General features: G+C 35.9%; 1 protein-coding gene across 1 annotated transcript in view; it reads left to right on the plus strand.

Moving 5' to 3' along the window:
* Nucleotides 1–13,096, plus strand: part of lepr (leptin receptor) — a 37,002-nt gene that overhangs the window by 18,806 nt on the left and 5,100 nt on the right. Inside the window, exons 9-17 of the mRNA XM_061883712.1 lie at nucleotides 2,749–2,909; nucleotides 2,999–3,104; nucleotides 3,924–4,023; nucleotides 6,180–6,394; nucleotides 6,835–6,989; nucleotides 7,368–7,521; nucleotides 7,636–7,718; nucleotides 9,916–10,129; nucleotides 10,314–10,520. Coding sequence (XP_061739696.1) covers nucleotides 2,749–2,909; nucleotides 2,999–3,104; nucleotides 3,924–4,023; nucleotides 6,180–6,394; nucleotides 6,835–6,989; nucleotides 7,368–7,521; nucleotides 7,636–7,718; nucleotides 9,916–10,129; nucleotides 10,314–10,520 — 1,395 coding nt within the window. The remainder of the gene's footprint in view (nucleotides 1–2,748; nucleotides 2,910–2,998; nucleotides 3,105–3,923; nucleotides 4,024–6,179; nucleotides 6,395–6,834; nucleotides 6,990–7,367; nucleotides 7,522–7,635; nucleotides 7,719–9,915; nucleotides 10,130–10,313; nucleotides 10,521–13,096) is intronic.

Genomic DNA, 13,096 nt, shown 5'->3' on the forward strand with positions numbered 1-13,096 from the left:
AGTTTCAAACTTGTCATATTTGCCTTTTTCTTTTGTACCTCCTATGCCTATACAAAGATGCATCCCTTGAATAGGGGATTTAATTCCTGACGTTACATTAATCCGATGACCTCAATTATTCTCCAGGTATATTAATGTCAGTGTCCAAACATTAAAACCGTAGCTCATTAGCATTAGCCTTTAATGAAGCTCTCCTCCTATTATAAACAACATCAACAACTGTCTGAGTCACAGAGAACATGAAGCTACAATTTGACATAATAAACAGAAACTTAGTGTAGAAAATAAATACATAACACTTCGATACACCATCAGACTAAAATGTAGCTGTCAGTTCAGCTGCTGCAATTATGAACATATTTACACCATGTTTATTGGCTTTTAGCCACACTATTTCAGTCAAAATATAAAAAATGGTAAATATATATGCTAACTATTGTTTTGTATACTAGCCATAGTTTTTCCTGCCTTTTCCTCCCAGTTTATGACATTTACAACGACGTAGTGACTCAGAAATGTGTCATTTAACTATTTTTTTCTAGACCTATGTTTGCTACGTTTGGAGAACACTTTCTGTTCCAAACCAAATTAATTGGCACAAACACTTTGCAATCAGGGCTGCTTGGTGTAACACGTGGTTAGTTAATCCGCAGCACAGTAAGGTGGTTCTGCTTGGACCTATCTGTGTTAAATAAATGTGCTTGTTCTCTCTGTGCTTGCGGGTGTATTCTCTATATATTTTTACTTTTACAGCCCAAAACATGCATGTTAGGGTATTTGAACGCTCTAAAGTACCCATAGGTGTCCTTATAAACCAGGGGTGTGAAACTCATTTTCATTGAGGGCCAGGTCATAGTTATGGCTGCCTTTAGAGTGCCACATATAGTAACAGTAACTGATATATGCATATAAATGTAAAGATTTGCATGATATTATTACACAACTGCCTATGCATTTAAAAATAAAACATCTTTAGATTTTTCGAAAATAAATTGGCAGTTTAGAACCCATTATTTTACCGAAAAATTTACGGTGTTTGTTACAGCATCTTACTGTAAATAGAAAAGCAATACAACTGTTTTTTTACATTACAATTCTGGCAAATGAGCTACCAGTTTCTTACCATAGACCCTACAATTGTTGTTTTTACGATGTATTACTGTAAACAAAAGAACATTACCACAGTTTTAGTGTAAAATTCTGGCAACTGAGCTGCCAATATTTTTACAGTGCACAATTTAGGGCTGCACGAGATTGAGGAAAAAAATAGTTGTGGTTTTTCTTTCCAAAATCGCGATTGTGATTCAATTTGGGATTTTTTTAGTTTTTTTCATATTCATGCATAAAACTGTGAAAATAACAAAAAAAATATGTTGTTTTAAGACTGTCAACTAACACATTATTGTCTCAAGGTGCCACACAGAACAATAAGCAATTATTTACTTTCAAAAATACTTGATTTTATGCAAACAGACTCAGAGCTTGGGTCTCCATCATGCTCTTAAACTGAATCAATAATGGAAAAAACAGTACAATGTTGTTTAATGTTTAATGTATTAATAATGCTAGTAACTATTTAAAATTATTTTAACTTTTATTTGTCATTACTGATTACCATTTTACTGTGATTGGAAGGTAAATAAAATTGTTATGCTTAATAAATAAACACAAATATAGAATGGACTTATTTATGCAAGCAAAAACTGTACTTAAATAAACATTGAACATCTTAAGGTGCATTATTTTCCCAATTGGAAAAACAAGATCTGGTTGCCTTTTTTTGTCGCCATGACAAAATTCTTGCTCATTGGTCCTTGTTGATGGGCTCATATTGCCTATTTAATTTGAAGTAGAGCTATTACCACAAAGTGACATTTGGCTTTGTAATCATAATTTTTTCTTCCAATTTTTTTTAACACTGCGGAACTTTTCACTAGTGAGTTGCGAGGCTCTCTGTACTTGCTTTCTGTGTGTGTAAAGCTGGCGACCATGCTCTTCACCCACCAATACAGACTGTGGATGGCTAGAAAGAGGGTTCACTGCATTCAGTTAATTCCACTGTTAAATAAACGTCCTCAGGTGCTGAGAGCGATGCTAAGAGTTAGACCTCTTTCTCTGTGTATGAAGCAAGACATGTTGAAATGGGAGGCTCAACAATTTTGATTGGGAAACATGTCTGGCTCTCCAATCCTGGTGACAATGGAGAGAAAAAAAACCTTCAGCCTATTGATGTCACGTTATTGCACTAATTAAAATCAAAATGCAGATTCAATGTTGATTAATAGTGCAACCAATTTGATAGATACAGTAACTTGCTCTGAAATCATAAATCAAGCAGATACTTAAGTATTCATTTTTATTTTAACTGTTTGGAATGTATGATAATGTAATATATGTTACATTTTTGGATAATATTAAAGTTTGAAATACACGCAAATTACTTTTGGGGGACTTTTTTTGTTAAAAGCGAAAAAACAAATACATTTAATCATAATACATCAGGTACTTTATTAACGCATATTATTTCCAGGCTTTTTCGGGTCATATAAAATAATGTAGTGAGACAGATTTGGCCCCTGGGCCTTGCAGTTGATACCTATGATGTAAACTGTTGTCATATGTGATTGTCTGATGAGCGCGGCAGGGTGTTCCTCCTTGTCAAAGTCAGCTGTAAAAATCTCCAATTTAGTGTTGCCAGGAAAACTAGATTTTTCATCAAAATAACAATATTTGTGTGTGTATTTTCAGCGGTGAGCTACATCCCTGAAAAAGTTGTGGCTCGCCCAGGAGACAACGTAAGCATTCATTGCGTGTTCAACGATCACAGCATCAACGCCAGCTCTGCCATGTGGATGCAGAACTTCCAACAGCCTCTCCTTCCCAGCCAGTACCACCCAGTTAATCAATGGGTATGAGAGTATGTGTATCTTTGCACAATCTTGGTCCAGTGCCAAAAGGTTGTCCTTATAAACTAGCCCTTTTCATGTTGTTTAACTAGGTCAGCCAAATCACCGTTCGTCTGTCAGACTCTGGCTTGTATGACTTGCTTCAGTGTACCGCTACAAAGGAGTGGACCATCCCTTACAGCCTGATCTACGTAGAAGGTGACCTACATTAGATAGGGTTAACCAAGTAGAATTGTTACATGTGCCACTTTAATCACGTTTTCTAAGACTGTTTGTTCCGTTGTCCTGCTGCTGACAAAGGCAGGAAGTAGTGTTATGTGAGAGGCCAACAATTTTCCCTTATCCTAATGCAGTGGTTTTCAACCTTTTTCAGTGATGTACCCCTGTGAACATTTTTTAAATTCAAGTATCCCCCTAATCAGAGCAAAGCATTTTTGGTTGAAAAAAATAGATAAAGAAGTAAAATACAGCACTATGTCATCAGTTTCTGATTTATTAAATTGTATAACAGTGCAAAATATTGCTAATTTGTAGTGGTCTTTCTTGAACTATTTGGAAAAAAGATATAAAAATAATTAAAAAGTTGTTGAAAAATAAACAAGTGATTCAATTATGAATAGATATTTCTACACGAAGAAGTAATCATCAACTTAAAGTGCCCTCTTTGGGGATTGTAATAGAGATCCATCTGGATTCATGAACTTAATTCTAAACATTTCTTCACAAAAAAAGAATCCTTTAACATCAATATTAATGGAACATGTCCACAAAAAAATCTAGCTGTCAACACTGAATATTGCATTGTTGCATTTCTTTTCACAGTTTATGAACTTACATTATTATTTTGTTGAATTATTATTCAATAAATATATTTACAAAGGATTTTTGAATTGTTGCTGTTTTTAAAATATTTAAAAAAAATCTTAAGCACCCTTTGGCATACCTTCAAGTACCCCCAGGGGTACGCGTACCCCCATTTAAGAACCACTGTCCTAATGTACCGCTGTCTTTTTGCAGGAGCTTCTATTGACATCAGCTGTGAAACCAGTGGTGATATTGACGCGATGGACTGTAGCTGGAAAAACACACTATGGATCAAACCCACATTCCAATACAGGTATACCAAGTTTTCTATTCAGTGGCTATTACCTTTAGAACAGGGGTCTTCAACATTGGCCAGACCAAGGACCCCCAAAATGATGGAGCGGGGACTGGTCATACAATACTAATATATTCAAATAATAGCAAAATGCCGCTGAAAGCTAACTGAAAAATGGCACGCTAATCACGAGCTACTAACTGGCTTGCTAATCGTTAGCTGGCAACTACGGTGCTAATTGGTAGCTGGAAACTAGAGCGCTAATCGCGAGCTGGCAACTAGAGTGCTATTCGGTAGCTATCTAAAATGTTTGTTTGTTTTATGTTTTTATTTTAAAACTGCAAGGTATAACGAGTAGGGTGTCCATGCCAATGCCATTTATAAAGAACACTACAGTGTGTTGGATTAATGTTAATGTGTATTTGAAAAATAGAAACAAATAATACATACAAAAAAGTCCAATCAACTAAATATTTAACGACCCCTCTGCAGTAACTTCTTCTGTCACTGACCCCTGTTGAAGAACTTTGCTTTAGAACAGTGGTCACCAACCTTTTTGAAACCAAGAGCTACTTCTTGGGTATTGATTAATGCGAAGGGCTACCAGTTGGATACACACTTAAATAAATTGCCAGAAATAGCCAATGTGCTCAATTTACCTTTAATAAATAAATCTATATATATATTTAAAAAAAAAGGGGTATTTCCGTCTGTCATTCCGTCGTACATTTTTTGTCCTTTTACGGAAGGTTTTTTGTAGGGAATAAATGATTAAAAAAACACTTAATTGAATGGTTTAAAAGAGGAGAAAACACGAAAAAATGAAAATATAATTTTGAAACATAGTTTATCTTCAATTTCGACTCTTTAAAATTCAAAATTCAACCGAAAAAAATTAAGAGAAAAACTAGCTAATTCGAATCTTTTTGAAAAAAATTCAAAAAATAATTTATGGAACATCATTAGTAATTTTTACCGATTAAGGTTAATTTTAGAATTTTGATGACATTTTTTAAATAGGTTAAAATCCAATCTGCACTTTGTTATAATATATAACACATTGGACCAAACTATATTTCTAACAAAGACACATCACTAATTCTTCTAGATTTTCCAGAACAAAATTTTTAAAAGACATTCAAAAGACTTTGAAATAAGACTTAAATTTGATTCTACAGATTTTCTAGATTTGCCAGAATATTTGTTTTGAATTTTAATAACAATAAGTTTGAACAAATATTTCAAAAATATTCTTCGTCAAAAAAACAGAAGCTAAAATGAAGAATTAAATTAAAATGTATTTATTTTTCTTTCCAATAAAAAAAATAAAAAATACTTGAACATTGATTTAAATTGTCAGGAAAGAAGAGGAAGGAATTTAAAAGGTAAAAAGGTATATGTGTTTAAAAATCCTCAAATCATTTTTAAGGTTGTAATTTTTCTCTAAAATTGTCTTTTTGAAAGTTATAAGAAGCAAAGTAAAAAAATAAATGAATTTATTTAAACAAGGGAAGACCAAGTCTTTAAAATATTTTCTTCGATTTTCAAATTCTATTCGAGTTTTTTCTCTCTTAAAAATGTCGAGCAAAGCGAGACCAGCTTGCTAGTAGATAAATACAATTTAAAAAATAGAGGCAGCTCACTGGTAAGTGCTGCTATTTGAGCTATTTTTAGAACAGACCACCGGTCTACTCATCTGGTCCTTACGGGCTAGGCACCGCGTTTGTGACCCCTGCTTTAGAATATGTCACATGTCTTTGTTGTTGACTGCTCAAGTTCTGTGGAACTTCATGAACACATTGTACCGAATAACACAATGCTTTTCAGGCACTCCCTGGAAATACTAACTCCCAATCCAGCATAGCAAGAGGATGACAGGAAGTTGCTCAATGGCCTTTCTGACCCCAAAGTATAAATCTATTCACAGCAGTGACAAGCCAAGCGTGACAGTTAGCCTTCTTGTTGAAACATGTTTTTCTTGCTTTTTTGCAGCATCGGTTTTGTTACATTGAGCAATTTCTTTTAAACAAAAATACAATTCTCCAAAATATACTTAAGTTTAGCATACAACCACATATCTTATGTACAAGAAGATTATGAAGTTTCAAAACACAAATTGAGTTGTGATGTCGAGTAAGAGCTATCCCAAAATTGTCCACTGTATTCCGCTATAGATGGGCTGACCTTCCATGTGACATGATGGAGGAGAAAGAGAGAAACGGTGAGCGGGTTGGAGAGATGGGGCCTAAATGTCTGCCAGTCCGATCTAAACCACAAGCCTGCTCCATCCAGCCTATACGAATGACCTGCTACAAGCTGTGGCTAGAGGTGCAGTCCCATCAGGGTCCTATCAGGTCCAAACCCATCTACATATCACCTATAGATCACGGTAAGCAACTAGTTTGAAACATTCCAATATTTAAAAAAAAAACATTGTCATCACAAATTTTTCATTCTAAACCAGTAGAGGGTTGTAAACCAGTAGAGGGATCAGAGATCCTATGTATGGAAATACATACATCATAATTTGTAATAAAAAAACAAAGAGGACAGTCAAAGCACTGCGGGCAAGACACTTAAGAGTTATTTTTAGCAGACTTTTGAGGCGTTAAATCAATCGGATAAGTAAGGGAGGTGTTAATCCTGTTTGGCCTGCCATCTAAAGTGTGCTTTGAGTGAAACCATCCGATCTGTCCCGGGTTTTATTCTTTGAGGTAGAAAAAGTGGCAAATTAGAGCTTTGGTTTGTTCTTCAGTCGAGACTGAATATCTTTCATGTGTTTCTTTTATTAACTTTGTGTTACAACTCACACATTCTGTCGATTTGCAGTCAAGCCTCACTCACCGACTAATGTGAAGGCTGTGACTCTGAGAAGTGGGGTCCTGAGGATCACATGGGAGCCTCCATCTTTGCCTGTGCAGGAGCTGCAGTATCAGTTTCGTCTCCGGTCACCATCTACCATCACAGCTCAGCAAGAATGGAAGGTAAGCTATTCTCCTAGAATTTAAAATGGCAGAAAGGGTTTGATTACACAAATGTTTCTCTGCAAAACATTTTTAGAGACACAGATAAAATGATGACCGTTTTAATTTGTAGTATTATTGCTCCAGAGCTCCCTTGACAGAAGAAAAGCTAAATATAGACAAATATGCATTTTTAGGTATGTAAATCAAATACAAATGCATATTTTTCACTATTAGGCCTCTATCTAATGGATAAATATTGGATGTTTTGATATTTAATTGCTACTAAACAAGAAAAAATGTCTCCTATCAATGGACTTTTTGTCTACATTCACACATGATGACGACTTGTGTTGTGGCATTTTTCTTTGGCTTAATATAAACTCTCGTTAAATGCAGGTGTATAATCGAGTGCGGATGCCGTGGGCAGAGGTTTCGGTTCAGGAAATGTGCCGTGTCTCTGTGGTTCAGGTACGGTGCATGCCCACCAACCGCACCGGCTACTGGAGTGACTGGAGCGACTCTGTCTTTTCTGTACCCCAAAACAGTAGAGGTACAATAAGAAATCATTATTATTATTATTATTAGTATTATTGTTATTGTTATTATTAACATCCTTTTTAAGAGTCATCACATTGACCTCGGACTTGTGGTGTCTCCTCCGTAGCTCCTGAACATGGGCCTGATTTTTGGAGAATTCTTCAAGATGATCCGCTCTCAAACCGGACAAATGTTACTCTGCTGCTTAAGGTATGAAGCACAAGATAAACATTTAGGACTTGACCTACTCAGATCCAAATACCACGCGCGTTTGCAAAATATAAAATTGTGTTTACTATTAGTGGGCCTGTTGTGAGTGATGTACCGAGACTGCAGGTTTTATTGATAACTGGGGTACACCGCCTTAATTATTGAGGATTTTGTGTGTACACTAATGTCCGTTCACATTCATGTTACTGTGCTCTCCAACCTGTGTGCAATTTTTTTGAATTAGCAGCACACATCTATAGCCTACAACACATTTTCTGCCAAATAAAATCGCAATGAGACAACAGAAACCCCTCACTGACGTGCACTCTGCAGGCAATTGGTGGACCAACACAACAGAAGCTCATTCATGTGTCTGGAATTATCCAACCAATGCATATTGTGAAACATGTTTTAAAGTAGGAGATGGGTTATAGTGTATGTATGTATATATATATATATATATATATATATATATATATGTATATATATATATATATATATATATATATATATATATGTGTATATATATATATCTTAATTAGGAAAATGCTGGCAGACACAAACAAATTCATTTAATTTGTTTTAATCCTCCCCTTAAGTCATCCTGCAGCTATAAAATTATAAAATGATATTGCTGATACTGTAATATTTTTTACATCAGACAGTCCACGTATGTTGACACACATAGCAGAGAATTTCCTGTCCATCGTTCGTCTTTGCAGTGCAATCACCTCCCTTCTCGCAACCTTGCATAACTGTGTCAGTTTGCATGTACTTTACAGATGCAATAAAAAAATATGCAAAATAGCGCCCGCAGAGCAATTTCAGCCCTGATAGATCACATTGAGCTTGTTGAATGATAATACTTGCATCTCCTTCTCCCTGTATTGTGAGTGTTTTATAATCATCATATATTCTTTATATAGATGAAGGCAGACATTATTGCGCTCCTTATTGTGCTCCCTTAAAGGGGAACTGCAAATTTTGGGGAATTTTGCTTATCGTTCACAATCATTATGAAAGACATAACGGTTGGATTTTTCTTAATGTATTCTAAATATTAAATATAAGTAAATAAAAGTCCATTATTCCGCCCATAAAATCCGATAAATAACTTCAAAAAGCGCCAAATATACTCAATAAAAATGTTGCGACTTGAATATTAACCAAGTATTAGTGATTTTGTTATTAAAAGCGCTAACGCACAAAAACTATTTATAGCGGTGCTGTGATCACAGGCTTGTGTGCCTATGTTTAAGATCATCAAGTGGTCAGCTGTGTTCTTGCTTCCCTGCTCCCTATAAATTTATCGTAGATCATAAATCATGCTTCTCACCTCAAAAGTAGATAAGCGAGTATATAATCCGACAATTTCGGACACTTTGAGAGCCATATAGGACCTAGAACTGGCAGGGATGTCACCAAAAGCATTTATTTGTGAGGATTATAAAACATTTTCCATCTAAATGGAATATATGACCATCCTAGCAGTCAGCATCTTAATGACAGCAGACATTGTACAGTAAGTGATATTATATAATGTTTGTTAGCTCTCCTAAAGTCTGCAGTTAGCAAAAATCAGTGATGAAGAAAAAAAAAGCAAATGTGATGCGTTTTTTAAACTAATACATCGCATGTGCTTAAAAGGATCAAACTACATAAATATTAAAAGGTATTGTAAATGTTCCCATTACTACATTACATATACACTTACATCATGTATATAAAACCCTAATGCAGGTGTTTGGATGTTTTTTAGGGGCTCCATAGGCAGAATTGAACGGCTTCCATAGCCAACAGACTTTTAATTGAATTTATTTAATATTTAGAATGCATTAATAAAATCCATCCATTGTTATGTCTTTCAAAATGATTGTGAACCATGGGCAAAATTCCAAAAATTGCAGTTTTTATTTTAAGAGAAGCAATACTCTGTCCACAAATTTAGTAGATCGGCTTTGCATGATGGAGTTATATTTGCTTTTAGCAGTAATTATTGCTCATTAATATAAGTAATAGCAAACATACAAACACATTAAGTAAGAAGAAAATACATTCATATTTACTCAATACCTCCAAATTACATGTGCAATCAAGTCTCCATGGGTTTTAGTTTGCACAAACCTTTAGTAGATAAGGCTTGTCGAGTTGTGTATACAAAACATGACAAATCATGTACTAATTTTGCTCTTTCTAGCATCTTCCAACAATGGGCCGCTCCTACTGCATAAATGGATTTATAGTGCAGCAGTCCACTTCAAGAGGGATTCTGAAGAGCGAGACAATTGAGCCGACATCCTCCTTCAGCTTTGAGTGGGACCAAAATGTCCAAACTGTGACGGTGGAGGCTTTCAACAGTTTGGGGAGGTCTAAAAACAACATCAACATGACACTGGAGAGAAGACCAAAACGTGAGTGAGCAAGGACTTCTCATAGCATATTGTGTGATGTCAATGTATTGATATTATTTATTTCAAACATGTCTCCATACAAGTAATTTATTTCCCAAGTCGATTTCCACAAAAAATCAAAAATTTGAAAAATTTACATTTGGTTTTTCTGAGGACGCTCTGCTCTGTTCTGTGTTCACCTCAGGCCGCTGCGTGCGTTCTTTCCACGTGCTGTTTGTCAACAGCTCCTATGTGTCTCTGCATTGGAGCCTTCTGGACCACAGCGTTGCTCCACTCTTCATGGTAGTCCAGTGGGTACCACAGGGGAAAGAGGACTCTGACTCTAACAAAGTCCACAGTGGACACACATGGACCAGGGTGCCTTTTACTGAACGTCCTGCCTACCTCAAAGGTAATATGTTCCTTTTCTCATCTAATTTATTTGCTTTATATTTTCAGCATACGTGTTAAAGGGCCAAACTAAGGTCACGTTGGTACTACTTTGGTTTTCACACTAAATTAGAGTGACAGTATATGTTGACCAAAAACCAGGACAATTGAATCTGCAATACTCAAATATGTCTACATTTAAAGTATGACTCCTCTGTATTAATGGATAAAAAAAAAACAAAAAAAAAACTTAGATTTATATCGCGCTTTTCTAAACACTCAAAGCGCTCACAGAGAAGTGGGACTCAACATTCATTCACACCTGTTGGTGGTAAGCTACATCAGTAGCCACAGCTGCCCTGGGGTAGACTGACGGAAGCGTGGCTGCCAGTTTGCGCCTACGGCCCCTCCGACCACCACCTATCATTCATTCACCAGTGTGAGCGGCACCGGGGGCAAAGGGTGAAGTGTCCTGCCCAAGGACACAACGGTAGCGATTTTTTGGGATGTCAATAGGTGGGAAGCGAACCTGCAACCCTCAGGTTTCTGGCCATGCCGCCCCAATAATGATATATACTGTATTTTAAAATTCTATAATGAAAGACACAAATATCAGAAATAGAGGACCTCCCATTGGCTCAGCTTTAAGCTGACTTTTATTTACTTTCATTTACAAGATAGAATGCATTAAAAAAAATCCATCCGTCATGTATTTCATAATGATTGTGAACAATAGGCAATATTTCACAACAAAGTGCAGTTCCCCTTTAAGAAGACGTTTTTTAGGTTTAAGATTAGGTCAAGATTTTTTCATTTATATAGCACCATTTTAAAACAGCCACAACTGCCCCAAAGTGCTGCACAGATTGAAAACAGAAAGCTAAAAACGAAAAAAACAAAAAAAACAAACTAGGAGGGGTTCGTTAAGGTACGACCTGTTTTTAGCCTAAAAATAGCCCACGGAAACCAAGATGAATGACCTTCTGTTCGTTTTCAGATATGGGTTTTTGAGACTTTGACGCGTCACGAGGGACGTCTCCAGCAATAATTGTGACGATACGCAAATCTGGGGCGAGGGGCTCAGTTTTTCCAACTTAATGCTTTTGAGACATTTTTTTAAGTTTAGGTTTGGGTCCTCTAAAATGTCTGATTAGACCCCTACTGGACAGCGCTGCAAAATTTGGAGAGTTTTCATGCATGCTAAGGGCCTCAAAAATAATCAAAATCATGATAATAATAGTAATAATAAAAACAGCAATGTCAATAGGGCCCTTCCGGTGCTTGGTCTGCTGCTCAGGCCCTGAAGAGAACAAAAATGACAATTATCACAGGCAATTCTATTTGTAAAATACATCTAAACAAACCAATCTGTAAAATTGTAAAAACTAAAGAGGCACAACACGTGCACAACAAAATAATCACTATGAAATAAAATAAAATTACGATTATAAGTCGCTCCGGAGTATAAGTCGCACCTGCCGAAAAGGCATAATAAAGAAGGAAAAAAACATATATAAGTCGCACTGGAGTATAAGTCACATTTTTTGGGGAAATGTATTTGATAAAACCCAACACCAAGAAGACATTCGAAAGGCAATTTAAAATAAATAAAGAATAGTGAACAACAGGCTGAATAAGTGTACGTTATATGAGGCATAAATAACCAACTGAGAAGGTGCCTGGTATGTTAACGTAACATATTATGGTAAGAGTCATTCAAATAACTATAAGATCTAGAACATGCTATACGTTTACCAAACAATCTGTCACTCCTAATCGATAAATCCCATGAAATCTTATACGTCTAGTCTCTTACGTGAATGAGCTAAATAATATTATTTGATATTTTACGATAATGTGTTAATAATTTCACACATAAGTCGCTCCTGAGTATAAGTCGTACCCCCGGCCAAACTATGAAAAAAACTGCGACTTATAGTCCGAAAAATACGGTACAGTTTGACTTGAGAATCGTGTTGAATCAAGAAGCGATTCTAAACATAATCTTTACCGCGAGTCCTCAATCGTGAGTTGTTGTAAGATTCACATCCCTTGTATCTTTTTAACCATACTTGACAAATGAAAAAGGGAAAGAAAAGAATGAAACTTCAGCCGTAACGGCAAATTCAGTTTAAAAAAAGATAGCCCTCTCACACTTTCAATTAATGATGTCATTAATAAAGATGTTGTGTTTATTAGTTTATTTTGAACATGCATACAACATGGTACACCACATATTTAAATTGCAACAAACTAAAACATATTTATCTATAATAAATATATAAATATTTTCTAATAAAAACAACAGTATGGTCGTGAGAACTGGCCATGAGTGCATTTTTATAGTCTGCTATATAGTGGGGCGGTATAGCTCGGTATAGCTCGGTTGGTAGAGCGGCCGTGCCAGCAACTTGCGGGTTGCAGGTTCGATCCCCGCTTCCGCCATCCTAGTCACTGCCGTTGTGTTCTTGGGCAAGACACTTTACCCACCTGCTCCCAGCGCCACCCACACTGGTTTAAATGTAAAAATTAGATATTGGGTTTCACTATGTAAAGCGCTTTGAGTCACTAGAGAAAAAGCGCTATATAAATACAATT

Source organism: Nerophis ophidion, linkage group LG22 (genome assembly GCF_033978795.1).
Source record: "Nerophis ophidion isolate RoL-2023_Sa linkage group LG22, RoL_Noph_v1.0, whole genome shotgun sequence".
NCBI classification, from domain to species: domain Eukaryota; kingdom Metazoa; phylum Chordata; class Actinopteri; order Syngnathiformes; family Syngnathidae; genus Nerophis; species Nerophis ophidion.